Source organism: Symsagittifera roscoffensis, chromosome 6 (genome assembly GCF_963678635.1).
Source record: "Symsagittifera roscoffensis chromosome 6, txSymRosc1.1, whole genome shotgun sequence".
NCBI classification, from domain to species: Eukaryota; Metazoa; Xenacoelomorpha; order Acoela; family Convolutidae; genus Symsagittifera; species Symsagittifera roscoffensis.
In genome coordinates this window covers 50150996-50165977 of record NC_087067.1, presented here as the reverse complement: position 1 = coordinate 50165977, position 14982 = coordinate 50150996, and the positions used below count along the sequence as shown (strand labels likewise).

Here is a 14982-nt window from a genome sequence, read left to right as displayed (position 1 = left end):
TGAGTCCCTCTTCCCCTAAGATCACATACAGACACACAAACTTTCCGTCATCAAAAGACGCAATAAGAGGCCACTAAGTGGATACAAAATAAGCCGAAGCCTATTAGCCGATAGAAGACAAAAAAAAATTGACAAACCTAGGTGGTAAAATTACAATTAACATAAAGCAAATTTCGATTAAACGCGATATTTAAAACCCTAATATGCTCAAAATATGTCTTTTGCAACAGAAAGGCCCGGTAGATGAATGAGTCCAGGAGAAGGGTCGCGTGAACAACTTATTTACGGGCAAAAAGAGTGCAGTACGAGATTGCAATACTCTTGCTTGTTGCAAGGGTAATATGAAAAGAAATTCAAAGGAAATTTGTTTCGATGTCTTCTAATTTGTAATTTTTTGCAGTGAAGGGCAACTCATTAGGCTTCAAAAAACTGCAGTGATGAGAGCAGGGGCGGATCTAGGATTTTCTCGAGGGGGGGGCGGATTTTCAAAAAATTTTCGAAAATTTTGACGACCTTTTTTTTTAGGTCGACCAAATTGATTCTTCGAGCTCTCCCAAAGCACGGTTTTGTCCCTATTTTGGCCAAATTTTTTGCGCAGCAGGCAAAATTTTGAAAAAACAGGTCAGAAAGGCGTTTTTAGGCACTTTTTGGAAAATTTTGACCGAAAAATTGCGTTTTTTCGGCGCTCGCTCCCCCCTCAAAATTAGTATATATTGGCGCCGAAGGCGCCTATAGAACATTTTTAGGGTCGGTTGGCCAAAAATGGATTTCTTAAAAAGTATCAAAGGGGGGACCCTTTGGGTCGGCAGGGGGTCGAATCCCTGAGGGGGGGGGGGCGTCCGCCCCCCCTCCCACCTAAATCCGCCCCTGAGTGAGAGGTAGTAATAACTAAAATTAAGTTAAAATTGTAAAACAAGAAATAAGTGGGGATGACAGCCTCTCACCAACAGCTAGATGTTTTGAACAGTCATTCTCGTCTTATTTAGTCTGAAAATTGAATGTTTTTCTTGACGAAAAATATATTTATGAGTTGTTTTTCAACCATCCGTTCAGCTAAAATCGATCCTTCGGTTGTCATAACCAATACCAAGTCTCTAATTTTGTTTCTAACCAACTCAAATCAATTTTAAAGCTGAATCACACAAGGCAAGTATCCAAGCTCCTTGCCCATACCCTTAAGTGTAAGGCTATCTGTACCCTTCCCCAATTATTGACTCTTCAAAACAATCCCATCTCAGAACTACTCACTGTAAGCTCACCCAAATCCGGTGCGTCTCCCGTCTAGACAGCTCAATTTGTACAATATACCCCACCTGTTCTCTTGCATCCCACAAAACGATCACTTGTTCGACTACCACCAAAACCCACCCCTACGCAACTCGAACACCGGTCTACTCGGCCGGTGCATGTCGCAAAAATCCTCAACCGGGAGACTGACGAGGAACATTAATACCATTGGAAAAAAATAATGCTTTTTTAATTTTTCTGTGAATAAAAGTTAAAAATATGAAGATCAACCATTGGAAAAATTAATTCCATTGGGAACATAACAAGACTGGCTTGTAACTTCTGTGAATCAAGTTTGTAACGTGGAGAAAGTCTAGCATCCGTTAGCAACAACCTTGCTGATGGCAACGGCCATGATAAAAACGTTGGAATGAACTAACTTCTATTTCAGCAACAAAATAATTTACTCTATCGTTCATTAACAGCAAACAATTCAATCAACGAAAAGATCATATCAGTTTTATCTTTCTGTAGCATTTGGTTTTATCGATAGTCAATACCAATCATTATCCATCTATTTATGCATATAATTACTCTCAGCCGCCGAAATCTATAGAAACTGAGAATTACAGTTAAGATATAAATACACACCATCGGTTTCAAGTCGCACAGTCTAAATTAACAGTGCAATTATTCTTAAGAACTCAAATTATCATTAAGATCGGCAGCATTGAACTCACATGGAGTTTTCAATTTTACTTCGGTACAAATTTACTTCGGTACTGCAAGTACAAAGTTAGCAAAATGTTTCGATGGTTGCGTCTGATGGTTCTGAATTTGACTAGTCTGTCTGTCTGACTAGCCCATCTCTAGTGTTGTGTCCACTTGATGGTCTTGAGGTCAATGCCCTCTTGCACCATCTCCCACAAGGGACTCATCTCCCGCAGTCTGTTCACGTGGTACACTGTCTTGGCCACAGTCACATCGACCTACACATGCAATTCAAACACATACATATTTAGTTAATGCCAAATTGAAAGCAGTATCGGTGACCTTGAACATCTAAATCGGTTTAAAAAGCAGCGCATTTTAGGTTAATTAAAAATTTATAGATACTGTTTTTCTGGTAAAATGAAAAAGAATTCTTGTTTAATAAAACAGGTATCTTAAGATGCAAAAATCTAGGGTTCAGCTAAAGCTGGAGATACCTGTTTGATAAATTTAGAATATGTTGTACTGATGCATGAAATGCGTTATTTACAAAATTTCAAAACATGGGCTTTTCCCAAAACCTTAGTGGTTGCTCTCCTAAAATCAAAAGCAGCTTATGTAAGTGAGAGTCTTAATACCCGTTCTTTCATTTGAAATCAAAGAAAGATTATTTTACAGGGTAGGTTTCAAGAAAGGTGGAAAAATTTCTTTAAGTTTTTCCTAAGGCCCTACCAGTTTTCTAAAAAAAAAGAGGAAACAGCCTGTTGTACAGGAAAGCTCTCTGAACTATTTCTGTTGAACTGAACACTCAAGCTCAGAATTGTCAGGGCAGCTTTTGAGAAAAAAAACTTCCAAAAACTATCGAAATCTCAAAATTTTGACTATTAAGTTCAGAACAATTTTTCCACAAAATTAAGGAGGAACAATTTGCCGCTGACTCACTTATGCAGGGAAGATTCCCATAACCTGTTTTTTCTATAGAACTCTGAATCTCAAATTTTGCAGGGTATTTTTCGAGAAAAGTGAAAACAATTGAAAAAATTGCAAAAACGGTTAAAGTTGGACTTTTCCGAAGAACCAAACAGTTTTCCTTCAAGCATTCAGGGTTGTCAATCCTGCAAGAAAACTCGCACAAACTGTTTCTTCAAATGAAGCCTTCATCTCAGATTTGGCAGCTTAGTTTATGAGAAAAGTCAAAAATTTTCCAAAAAAAAACAGCCACAAAAACGAAACAAATTGGACTTTTACGAAAGCTTAAAATTGTTTCCAATAAATATTGTGGAAAAACTGCTTATGCAGCAAAGAAGCACACGGCCCATTTATTTGGTTGGACCGTTAATCTCATTATTGGCAGGGGTTAGTTTTCGAGAAAATCGAAAAGTTTCCACAAACGGTTGTTTCAAAAATTTTTCGTTTCCGTAGACCATAAACAGGGTGTAGCCTTCTATGCATGGAGGCTTCACACATCCTGTTGTTTCGATGAAATCTTTGATATAAAATTTGGCATAGAAGGGTTCGAGAAAGGCCAAAACTTTTTAAGAAAAAACGACCGAAATGCCAAAAAATGGCCTTTTTCGCGGTCATTATCAATATTTCGATAAACAATTAGGGCGTAGCCGGTTGTCCAGGGAAGCTGCTTTGCTTTCGAATGAAATCAAAATCTCATAATTGGCAGGGTGTTTTATGAGAAAATGAAAAAAAGCTGGGTCAAACATTCATCTCCTCAAAAGAGTTTTTGAAGGCTGTAGAAATTGAATAAGGTAAAAAGAGGAATAAGCAGGCACGCAGGGGAGTGAGCGTTCTTTACCTTATAACCACCTTTTCAAAATCGGTAAAAACAATGTTCGGGAAAAGTAAAAAAAAAATCTTTCCATAGCGTTAAAAACTACATCCCATGTAATTTCATAATACATGTTTTAATCATACATGAACTTCAGGTTCGATGATGAAAAAAAAACTGCCAATAATTTAGCTTTTACTATAATTTCATTCAGATTACTGATAGTATATTTCGCTAATCAATCAATATCAACCCGAATCAACACTATCAAAAACCTACATATCGACACACTTCATCTGAAGACAACGTGTAGTGCCTGATTTTGCTTATAACACATTTCAATCCAAAGCTCGGGTCCTAAGTTTTTCTTGAAGTCTTTTCTCAACATTATCACACACATTATTTGATCTTGATGATACAAAACCATCGTCGCCAAAAATATCATAATTAGTCATCACATCAAATGCTACATTAGCTTCTTGATCGTGTATTGAAAAGCACATAATATAAATAAAGCAATTATATTTCTTGTTACGTTACCAAATGGTTTTTGAAACGGTTTTTTATCGAAGTTAGCATAAGGGAGATTAGATTTACCTCTGCTTCTGTTGTGAACCTTCCTATTCCGAATCTGATGGAGGAGTGGGCGATGTCCTCGTCTGCGCCTATGGCCCTCAACACATAACTGGGCTCCAGAGAGGCAGAAGTACATGCAGAGCCAGAGGAGAGTGCAATGTCCTGAAACAGCAAACATAAGTTACTCAACACAGCTAGCGCAGTCGACAGGGCATGGGACTCTTAATCTCAGGGTAGTACTTAATCTCTTAATCACACCGTCGAACACTAGAATGGCTCAAAACCTAATGCTGTTTATTATAAATGCATTTTTGTAATTTGTGTGTTAATTTCTTTTCATTTTCCTTCGAATGTGTGATGCATCAGTGATCAAAACAATTTGGTTTTCCATAGAATCTTGATATTTACTATATGTATTACAGTTAAATGCCACAAAAAATGTTTCTGATACAGGGTATATTCACTAAAATGACATTGATACCGCCGCAAGACAAATTTAGTTCTGATATATGCAAGAGCAACTAACGCAAAATCATCGCAATTAAGGAGATTACATTATGGAGTTTCATTGATAACAGAACATGAAACGAGGCAGCTTAAAATTGCAACGAGGAAGCCATATAATGACACAAATAACCAATATTGCATTCTGAAGTAACGAGTATTTTCTGCCCACCTTGAGAGCCATAAGAAGACTCTCTCCCTCCACGTGTGCGAATGAGAGATTCACACATCCAGGGTATGTCATGTCTGGATCCCCATTGCGGATCACGTGGTCCAGCTGTGACGTGATTCCATTCACCAGTCTCTCTGACAAATATGACACTCTATCTGTGTCGTAGTCCATCTCCTCGAAGGCCAATTCACACGCAGCTCCTGAAATGTCTTAGTCATATGTAAAATCTATTTTTTTTTTCAATTCTTTTTTTTAAATAATTGCAAATTAAACGTATTGGACAATCATTTCAGATTCAGATAAAAATTTGTTTACATTCCGGGAACATTGTTACCCGCTGTCGAAGCCAAAGATAAATCTTATTCTTAATTTAAATATCCTAAGAGACAGCTGTTTGAGCTATCGCGAAGTATTCACGTATCATTGAGTTAACGGACAATGAATTGAGGATGATATCTCGGTACCGTTCAACGTTCTTTACGAGTTTCCTTCCGGTCATTTGTAATTTATAATTGTGAAACTACATTTAATAGTTCGCTCGCATCAAATATTCGTTATTTCGCTCTAGTTTTAAACTGTAAAATGACAAAAAAAGAATTCTCAGCACATCCTTGATGTTAAAAGCAAAGTCAGAAATAGTATAAGACTATCATATCTTCAATATTTAAAATATGACACAGGAAATCAGTAGAAAAAAAACCGGGGATCTCGGCTTCTTTGAACTACTCGCGATTGATCATTTCTCCAAAAAAGAGCTACTTTTTTTTGCAATTCGGTGAAATAAAACAAAAATCATCGAATTTTCCAAACCCAGCCAGAAAAAATTACTTGACCAAGCTATTAATAGGACACGAATGCAGCTTTCTACTCGGCCCGATTGTTATAGATAAAATTTATAGGGTTTTATACTCCTACGACACATCTAGTTGGTTGTTAACTAACACATACCGAATCCGACGACTAAGTTGCTGGGCACAGTGCCACTTCTGATGCCCCTCTCCTGTCCCCCTCCACTCTGGATGGCCTCCACCCTCACCCTCGGCCTCCTCCTCACATACAGTGCACCCACCCCTCTCGGTCCATATATCTTGTGACCACTGAGATCGACCACACACAAAACAGGTTAGATGTGATACAAAGAGTGGCACACACATGTTTCTATTTAGATCAAATCGAACTGATATATCTCTGTAGTTTCAATACAGAACCAACTAACTTTGCAAAGGAACTCAACCAAACCAGAATACTTTGATTAAGAAACAGAACAATCTTTTCTAGCTTTGTCAAGTCGATAGATGATAAAATAGCAATAATAGTGATCGCATATTTTTCTTCAATTAACATTTGGGAGATTCTTGTCCCAGGAAATAAATCCTAAAGAGCGCCGGCTCATTTTTAGTCATGAGTAGCAGCATTCAATTGTTTAAATTCTCCAGTTTTCAGCAAATTATTATTCTCACAATTAATAAAAACTAGGATCTACCAAAAAACTCTACAATTAAAAAACAAAAAGCTCTACAATTTTTCGAAGTCAATTTCTGATCAAATGGTCCATTTGCATTTGTATCACATCACCTGATTGACATCAAATCAATTTTCATTTTGTTCACGTCCAGAGGTATTTTACCAACAGCCTGGGCGGCGTCGGTGTGAAAAAACACTCCCTTCTCACGACAAAGCGAGCCAATTTCTTCAACTGGTTGCCTTACTCCGATTTCATTATTAACTGTCATAATCGATACCAAACTGGTCTCTGGTGTAATCGCTTGTGCTAACTGTTCAAGTTCAATCAAACCATTTGTTTTCACAGGAAGGTACGTGACCTTGAAGCCTTCGCCTTGTAGAAAGCGGCAAGAATCAAGTACACATTTGTGCTCTGTTTGGCATGTGATCAAATGAGTTTTCTTGCTTTTATAAAACCTCGCAACTCCTTTTACGGCAATGTTATTCGACTCTGTAGCTCCTGAAGTGAATACAATCTCCTTTGGATCTGCGTTAATCAAATACGCAATTTGCTCCCTGGCCTTTTCAACAGCTGTTTCTGATTGCCACCCGTAAGAATGTGTTCTCGAGTGCGGGTTTCCGTAATGTGTAACCAGGTATGGCATCATGGCGTCCACGACTCTTGGGTCCATAGGTGTAGTGGCCTGAGCGTCCAGATAGAGTGGCCGGAACTCCTCCTTGATATCTGGAGCATCTTTTACACTGGCCTGGGCTGCGGAAAAATTTCTCCTCGCACACTGCGGCATAACGCGGCTCATTGGCCGAGCAAATATACTTAACATTTTCATTATACCTGAAAAATGCCATTGCTTCTGAGACCACAGAACATTCTATTATATTTAACTCAACCGGAATTCTTGAAGGACTCTACAGACAAAAATGAAACAAAAAAAAATTAGCGACCATAAAACAGAAGATATTTAACTTTACATAACAAGCATTATAGCAACTATTGTATTTACATCAAACATAATATCTTCGCAAGCCTTGGAAACAAAAACAAAAACAGACACACTGACTATCACATAAAAAAAGAACAGTCATAACAATTTAGAGACAAAAACCTAAAATGAAAACGGTAAACTTAACTCTTATTTAAAATTGCATTTTAATTATATTTTGTTACAAGTATAGTTTGATGCAGAAAAACTGGAGACTTGAGTTAAATTTTCAAAAACCCTCTAGCTCTTTCCGTATTGATTTTGGCAGAACAACTGCCATACATGAAATGTTCAGTAACTCTTTCGCTTGCATGACAAGCAATCCTATTTAAAATAAAAGGTTTGGTTTTGCTTTAACTTATAAAATCAGCTTTACTGAATTCACTTGAATTCAATTCAAGCTGACGGCTTGGCTTGCAATGAATTACGAAAAGGATAAACTTTTTGAAGCAAACTACCACATCAAGAAAAAACGAAACTTTTGAAGGTGTTTTGATGGCTTGAATTCCTTTGCAAAATTGAAAATCAATTTTCTGAAGACAAAAATTCAAGCATGAAACTTCAAATTTTAAATTGATCTGATTGCCTAAATTGGTGTGCTTAAACTTCAAAAGTTTTGAATGTAGGCGTTTGTTGGCCTGAATCAATTTGGAAACATGTGTAGACAAAAAATTGAAGAAAAAAAATTGTAAAGCGAGCTATCAAGCTATAAAACTTTGAAAATTTTTTTGAAAAGTTATTTCGATTTTTAGCGCAATTGCTTGATTGCAAGCTAATTCCCACTAATTTTACTGATCACTAACTATTTTCTCTCTCTCTCTCTCTCTCTCTCTAGAGAATCTCTGACGAGAAGCAACTATCTACTATTTTTTCTATAATTGTTCTCTTACTCCGAGAACCAACTACTCGATTCGCTTGCAATAATTGTTCTAAATCTTACAGGCTCTCCGGTACCCTCCAATTCCTTATCTTTCTTTACACTTAGGTTTAGTTAAGTCACACCATTCCCTATCAGTCCTGATATCCGCTTGAATCACCCGTCCGCACATGTTTAAGGCTATATCCCTCCCCCTGTCAACTCTGCCACGTGCCAACATCGGTTTCTTTTATCAATCTTTTCACGCTTATTAGATACCCCGTATGCTGTAGGTGTCACAACTTGACCAAGCAAACAAAAGTTATACGATTCTACTCAACTAATTCCTGACCTCAGTGACTTCAGCCCTCGAGTTCAACTCAACCTCCAAACCATGCTATATTTACTCAGTGACCATCCCAAGGTCTTTATTTTAATTATCACATTAACGTTCCGACCTCCTAAGGGTAGGTAGAGACCCCTTTCATGTGTAGCGAATTTATTACAAGCATCTAAACTTTCGATCTGTACTCTATTCCAATCCCGACCTTCTCGCTATCAGGGGAACGTAGTTCGTCTATTAGGGGTCAAATCGAACCAAAAAGTCACCCCCGGGAAGCCAAGTAAATTCCCCGTTCATTCATACTATTTAGATTTAATTCTCATGCTACGGTCCTATTACTAGGTTGCAATGCAGAAGCTATATCTCTATCAACTTCTGCTTTAGTACCCAATATTGAAGTTTTCCACCACACTTTGGCAAGGTAGCCCATTCTCATTTCCAGGGGTTGGGCTGGGGAATACGCCACTTTCCGGTGTTAATCTCGGGGTTTTCCATGCAATTTTAGGGTAAAAACACCCAAAGGTCAACTTAAGGTCACCCAGGGGTCAACCGGGATCAAACTTCCATATTTGGGTTTAGAATACCATGGGGTCCTAGCTACATTTAAGTTTCATTTATATCCCATTAATACTTCACAAGTTATCCCATTCCTAAGGTCCATTATCAAATTTTTCCGGAAAAAGGCTATTAACACCGGAAGGAGTCGCCGGAGGGTTTTCACTCACCAGGGGTCTTTTTTCAGGGTTCGTATCTTATGTCCATTGCCGCAATAAATCATTATGCTACCGTTCATCATTTCGCGTAAACTGCCTATTTTCGGTCTGGGGGGATGTTTTTTTTAAGTGCTAATAGCTTCCGATCCAACCGCCAGATTTGGTTCAAATTATAATACAAGATGTGTCTTTCCACTACCTATCATCCCTCCAAGTTTCAGCTCCCTGCACTCATTGGAGGCCGAGAAACGACCTACGGAATTTAGGGGTGGGTTTGTTTACTTAGGGCATAAAACCGGAAGTAGGGGTCCTAGGAGTCTGGGATTCTGAACTTAAGCTTCCCTTAACTAGGCCTACAATATACTAAAGTTTGAGCCCAAAACCACCGCTAGTTTCCGAGTTCTGATAGGTCCATTTACACTTCCGGGGACCGTTATCACCTCGGGCCGGGGGTCCGAAGGGTCTGGATTTTTGCATGCCGGGTCAAATCATCTCTAGTGTCCGTCCTATAAGTTTCATAAAGCTAGCCCCGGTAGTTTCCATTTGGGGGGGGGTTGCAAAATCGGTACCGTTTTAAAATCCTGCTTAGTCTGTTTGTTTTGGTCGATTTTCCAACTTAACAAATAGTTTACTCTGCTACTTAGCTCTATTGACTAAACTAAGCTTACAACGTATGTCTCCACTATTAACTCGCGCGCTTTAATCAAGTTCGAAACATACAAGAAAATAGTCGATTATCGCGGGGCTGTATTAACGGGTGATCGTAAGCCCCTTCCCGACCTAACTAATCCTCAACGGAAGGCGTTTAAGCGTAAAGCTGCCCCGTTCACAATGACTGACAACACACTTTACAGGAGAGGAAAAATAGTGCTTCATGAGATGAACACCCTTCCTACCTTTGGCTGAACTACACGGTGTGCATATCTACGAGTACCGAAGTGACCTGAACCCTCCTAAATGGAACTACGTCTCCGGACATAAGCGAGGCCGAACTGGGGCAGAAGCTATTTATGTATGGTAGCGCGTACAATCCGAAGAGAGACAAAAAAGGGGAGGGTTACAGCGCTCTAGTCACAGGAATGTGTCCACGCAATACTTAGGTTAGCCTAGAATTTCATATTCTACAGCAATATAGGTTGGTTCGCAAGCAGTTTAAAATTCTTGAAGTAAGTTTTTCAAAGTTTGAAACCTTTGAAATATTGAAAGTTATTTCGATAGCTTCTGTAGGTTTGCAAGTAGCAATATAGGTGACAGGACAATCTACCTTATTCCAAACTACCCTATACCATTCTACCCTATGCCATTATAACCTACATACTACTCTACCCTAAGCCAATCTTCCCTATACTAACCTACCCTAGACTAATCTACCCTATACTAATCTGCCCTATATACCAGTTTAACCTGTGTCGATTTGGCGCATAGTTAATGTAATCTTACAAAGTCCTAATTAGAATCGGAAAGCTAGCAGCACGTGGTAATTCGTTTGAGTCCAAATTTTTGGACTCAATTTGAGTCTTTCACTTAAGGAAATTGTTCAACAGACTAAATCGCAATTTGAGCCTCAAATTCTGAAATTTGTTTCAATTAACAGGTTTTAATCCCCAATTTTCAATATCACGTACAAAAATGAAACAAAAACTACGTCATTATATCAGTTTTCCTTGGAATGACATTTACCAAAATGAGTCAAATTTCTTGGGGTCTATCCCAACAGAATCAGAGAAGGCTTGTAATCGGTGGCCAAGAGGTTACCAAAAAACAGGAAACAAAGAATGGAGATCGCGACAAAATCCAGAGTTTGATATTACATCGAGATGTTTGGCTGTGTGACGGAACATTCAAAGTTTGCCCTATTCGATTTTATCAACTTTACAGCATCCACATTCAACTCGCTGGATTTAACCCCCATGCAATTATGCACTTTTGCCAAACAAAAGAGAGCACACAAAAAAGGGTGAGAAGGGATTATCAGCCATTACCGAAAACACCGAGCCTCACAGGATTCTCCTCAATTTTGGACGTGCAGCACTAAATCTTTTCGCTAGTCATACCGGAGCGTTGCTTAAAGACTACTATTTTCATTTATGTCAAGAGTTCAACCGGAAAATAAACGATGTGGGCCTAAAGCGACTATGAAACTAATCACGAACTCAATTTGTCATTGCGCTTAGTCACAGCACTCAGTTTTGTACCAGTTGAAATGGTCAATGCTGCTTTCGATTTGGTTATTGAGGAGATCGAAAAAGTGTGACCAATTTGATCTCGACGACAACATCACTGAAAAACTTGATGAGGTAGCCTCATACTTCCAATGCACCTACATCCAAGGCGAAACCATCGAAAGGAATTCTCGCGACCCTCTCTTTCCAGTAAACCTTTGGAATCGTTCCGAAGAAGCAGCTGCTGGATTAATAAGGACCACAAATGCTGTAGAAGGCTGGCATCTTGGCTATGCTACTCTTTTTAAAGGAAACCACCCATCCATTCACACCTTTCTGGAACAAATCAAATTGGATGCTGCCAATCAAAAATTCAATATAATGAAAGCAATGTGGGAAACAGCAACTCCAGTCGCAAGAAGTAGAGGGAATTGAATGAGAAAGTGAGAAAAATTTGCAACAATTTCAACAAAGACTATTTCGAAATATTTGTATTCTCTCGCGCAATTAAGTCATTCCTAATTTTGTTTATTTTATCAAACTTTATGCAATTTACTCGGGGGTCTACCCCTCTTTTTATGATTAACTATTTAAACCTTCAGTAATTTCCGAATTTCATTCAAAATTTGACTTAGCGATTTGATAGCCGCAACGCATTTCTATAGCAAAATTGGACTTAAAATTCTGTCCGTTCATGCTTTGAACTCATTTCCATTTTGAACCATTTTACGTTGCTTTGATATTTTGTTCACGTGCGTCAATTATTCTTTGATCACAATTAATTGTTCTTTGATTTGTTCGAAAATAAGCTGTTTCGGACTCTTCAAGAGGATGGGCTAAGTTTCAATTGCTTTAATTATTAAGTAGAATGGTATAGGGTAGATTGGAATAGGGTAGATTAGCATGCAGGATAGAATAGTATAGGATCGATTAGCACAGGGTAGATGGAAATAGTGTAGAATGTCAAGGAACCGTAATATAGGTTGGCTCGCAAACAGGTAAAAACTCTTGAAGCTTTTCAAATTTTGAAACCTTGAAATTATTAATTTAGTTTGATTGTTTCAATCAAATCGGAAAAAATGTATAGTTTCTGAAGCAAGCAACTCAATTACTGACATCTTGATACAATTCAATTTGGTTTTGATAGCTCTCATTTTCTCAAATCAAAACGAAAACGAGTAACTTGTAAAGGTTTCGAAACTAATCTAAGCAGCCTTGTTTGAAGTTCCTTCATTAAGCCGCAATCTAAAAATCTATCTGTAAATTTCTTTGATCGAACCACTCTTTTGACGATTTTCAAGGTCTTTAAAAATGCGTACGCAAATACCCAATGAAAAACCGAAACAATGATTTAATAACAAGGAAATGGAAAAGCATGCATTTAATCCTACGCCGTTTTATTTCGCTCGGAAGTTGACAGCAACTCGAATTGAGGCGCTGCCGGAGGAGGTGCAAGGAAAAAACCGTGTAGAGGCGCAGCAGACCCTCTAGTCAAATCTGTATCTTTGTCTGGGGGAGCGGGGTCATGATGAGCTCCACAATCGGAAGCCCCACTTGGACTTGGCAACGACGAGATATCTGAGTGTGCTGGACGAGTTCGAGAGCGTTTTCAAAAAGGAAAGGAACGAGACGTTCGAAACCTATCAATTATTGTCTAGAAAACAGAGGGACGGGGAGACGTTAGAAATGTTTCATTCAGTACTAAGCGGACTAGCGGCAAGTTGCGAACTGGGAACGCTAGAGCGAAGGATTCTACGGGACTTATTTATATATGTCGAATAAGGAGGCGCAAACGGAACTCTGTCGATCTACTAAGACTCCGGATGAAGTTAACCAGATTGCACTATCGAAGGAGCGAGGGGATAACTACGCCAAAACTTACAACGCTTCCGGTTGAGGACTCGCTACGGCGCCGGCGCTTCAGATAAAAACGGAACCGGTGAGAGCAATTCGCGGTGGTTACCGACACCCATATCATCGGGGTGGCAGAGGAGCCCTCAGAGGAAACACTCGAGGTGGGTTTACCACATTGCGATGTGCCCGGCGAAACTTGTTTCTTGCCATTTCTGTAGAAAAACCGGACACTACAAGCGCACATGTCGAGGCATGTGGAGATCCTCAACAGGACCAGGACGAGAACGCATCGCACTACGCAAGCTCGGTCGGATGGTTGAACGATCCAAAGGAAGCAGTCCACCGCTGGGACTCAGATAGTTCGAATGACTACATTGTTATGTCGATCAAACTGAGAAAAGAAGATTGTTGAAAGTAGCGGTTGCGAAATTAGCATTGAAAATTAATGGACATTCCACGGAGCGCAGGCCTGGATCTACAGCGGATCACCTATTTCCATTTTCACCATCGGAGAACTAAAACGTTTCTTAGGGAAGCAAAACGTGCAGCTCCAGCCCATAGATCCGAAGGACGACCAAGTCAGGGATTATGGAAATAAACCCTTGAAGATGATGGGGACCCTTCACTCCAATGGATGGACAACTCAGCTAGAAATCAATGCAATTGGGGGCTGTCGACCATCAATCATCGGTAGAGCCTGCGCAACTCCAAGGTGTCATGGACACGATAGTCTCAGACTTTCCCTCTGTGCACGCTTCCATTGAGGGGGACCCTGCACTCCAATGGATGCACAACTCAGATAGAAATCAATGCAAACTAAGGTAGAAATCAATGTTTAGTACCCAATATTTAAGTTTTCCCCCACACTTTGGCAAGGTGGCCCATTCTCATTTCCAGGGGTTGGGCTGGGGAATACGCCACTTTCCGGTGTTAATCTCGGGGTTTTCCATGCAATTTTAGGGTAAAAACATCCAAAGGTCAACTTAAGGTCACCCAGGGGTCAACCGGGATCAAACTTCCATATTTGGGTTTAGAATACCATGGGGTCCTAACTACATTTAAGTTTCATTTATATCCCATTAATACTTCACAAGTTATCCCATTCCTAAGGTCCATTATCAAATTTTTCCGGAAAAAGGCTATTAACACCGGAAGGAGTCGCCGGAGAGTTTTCACTCACTAGGGGTATTTTTTCAGGGTTCGTATCTTATGTCCATTGCCGCAATAAAATCATTATGCTACCGTTCATCATTTCGCGTAAATTGCCTATTTTCGGTCTGGGGGGATGTTTTTCAAGTGTTAACCGCCGGATTTGGTTCAAATTATAATACAAGATGTGTCTTTCCACTACCTATCATCCCTCCAAGTTTCAGCTCCCTGCACTCATTGGAGGCCGAGAAACGACCTACGGAATTTAGGGGTGGGTTTGTTTACTTAGGGCGTAAAACTGTAAGTAGGGGTCCTAGGAGTCTGGGATTCTAAACTTAAGCTTCCCTTTACTAGGCCTACAACATACTAAAATTTGAGCCCAAAACCACCGCTAGCTTCCGAGTTCTGATAGGACCATTTACACTTCCGGGGACCGTTATCACCTCGGGCCGGGGGTCCGAAGGGTCTGGATTTTTGCATGCCGGGGTCAA

At 39.5% G+C, this 14982-nt stretch overlaps 1 protein-coding gene across 1 annotated transcript; it reads right to left on the bottom strand.

Moving 5' to 3' along the window:
* Positions 1-1652: 1652 nt before the first annotated feature.
* Positions 1653-7263, bottom strand: LOC134848221 (cysteine desulfurase-like). Its single transcript, XM_063865605.1, has 5 exons — positions 6546-7263; positions 5919-6067; positions 4971-5170; positions 4316-4456; positions 1653-2216 (listed from the first exon to the last, which is right to left on the bottom strand). Exons 1-5 carry the CDS (start codon positions 7259-7261, stop codon positions 2097-2099), a joined length of 1326 nt encoding a protein of 441 aa, XP_063721675.1. The 5' UTR covers positions 7262-7263; the 3' UTR covers positions 1653-2096.
* Between the last annotated feature and the right edge of the window lie 7719 nt (positions 7264-14982).

What these genes read in the sequence shown, in the direction of transcription:
- LOC134848221 (XM_063865605.1), bottom strand. Translation starts at nt 7,261, where the DNA reads ATGAAAATGTTAAGTATATTTGCTCGGCCAATGAGCCGCGTTATGCCG. An exon ending in GTCTTCTTATGGCTCTCAAG is followed by an intron (nt 4,457 to 4,970) that starts GTGGGCAGAAAA and finishes TTGCTGTTTCAG; the next exon opens with GACATTGCACTCTCCTCTGG. An exon ending in GGTTCACAACAGAAGCAGAG is followed by an intron (nt 2,217 to 4,315) that starts GTAAATCTAATC and finishes TTGCATGTGTAG; the next exon opens with GTCGATGTGACTGTGGCCAA.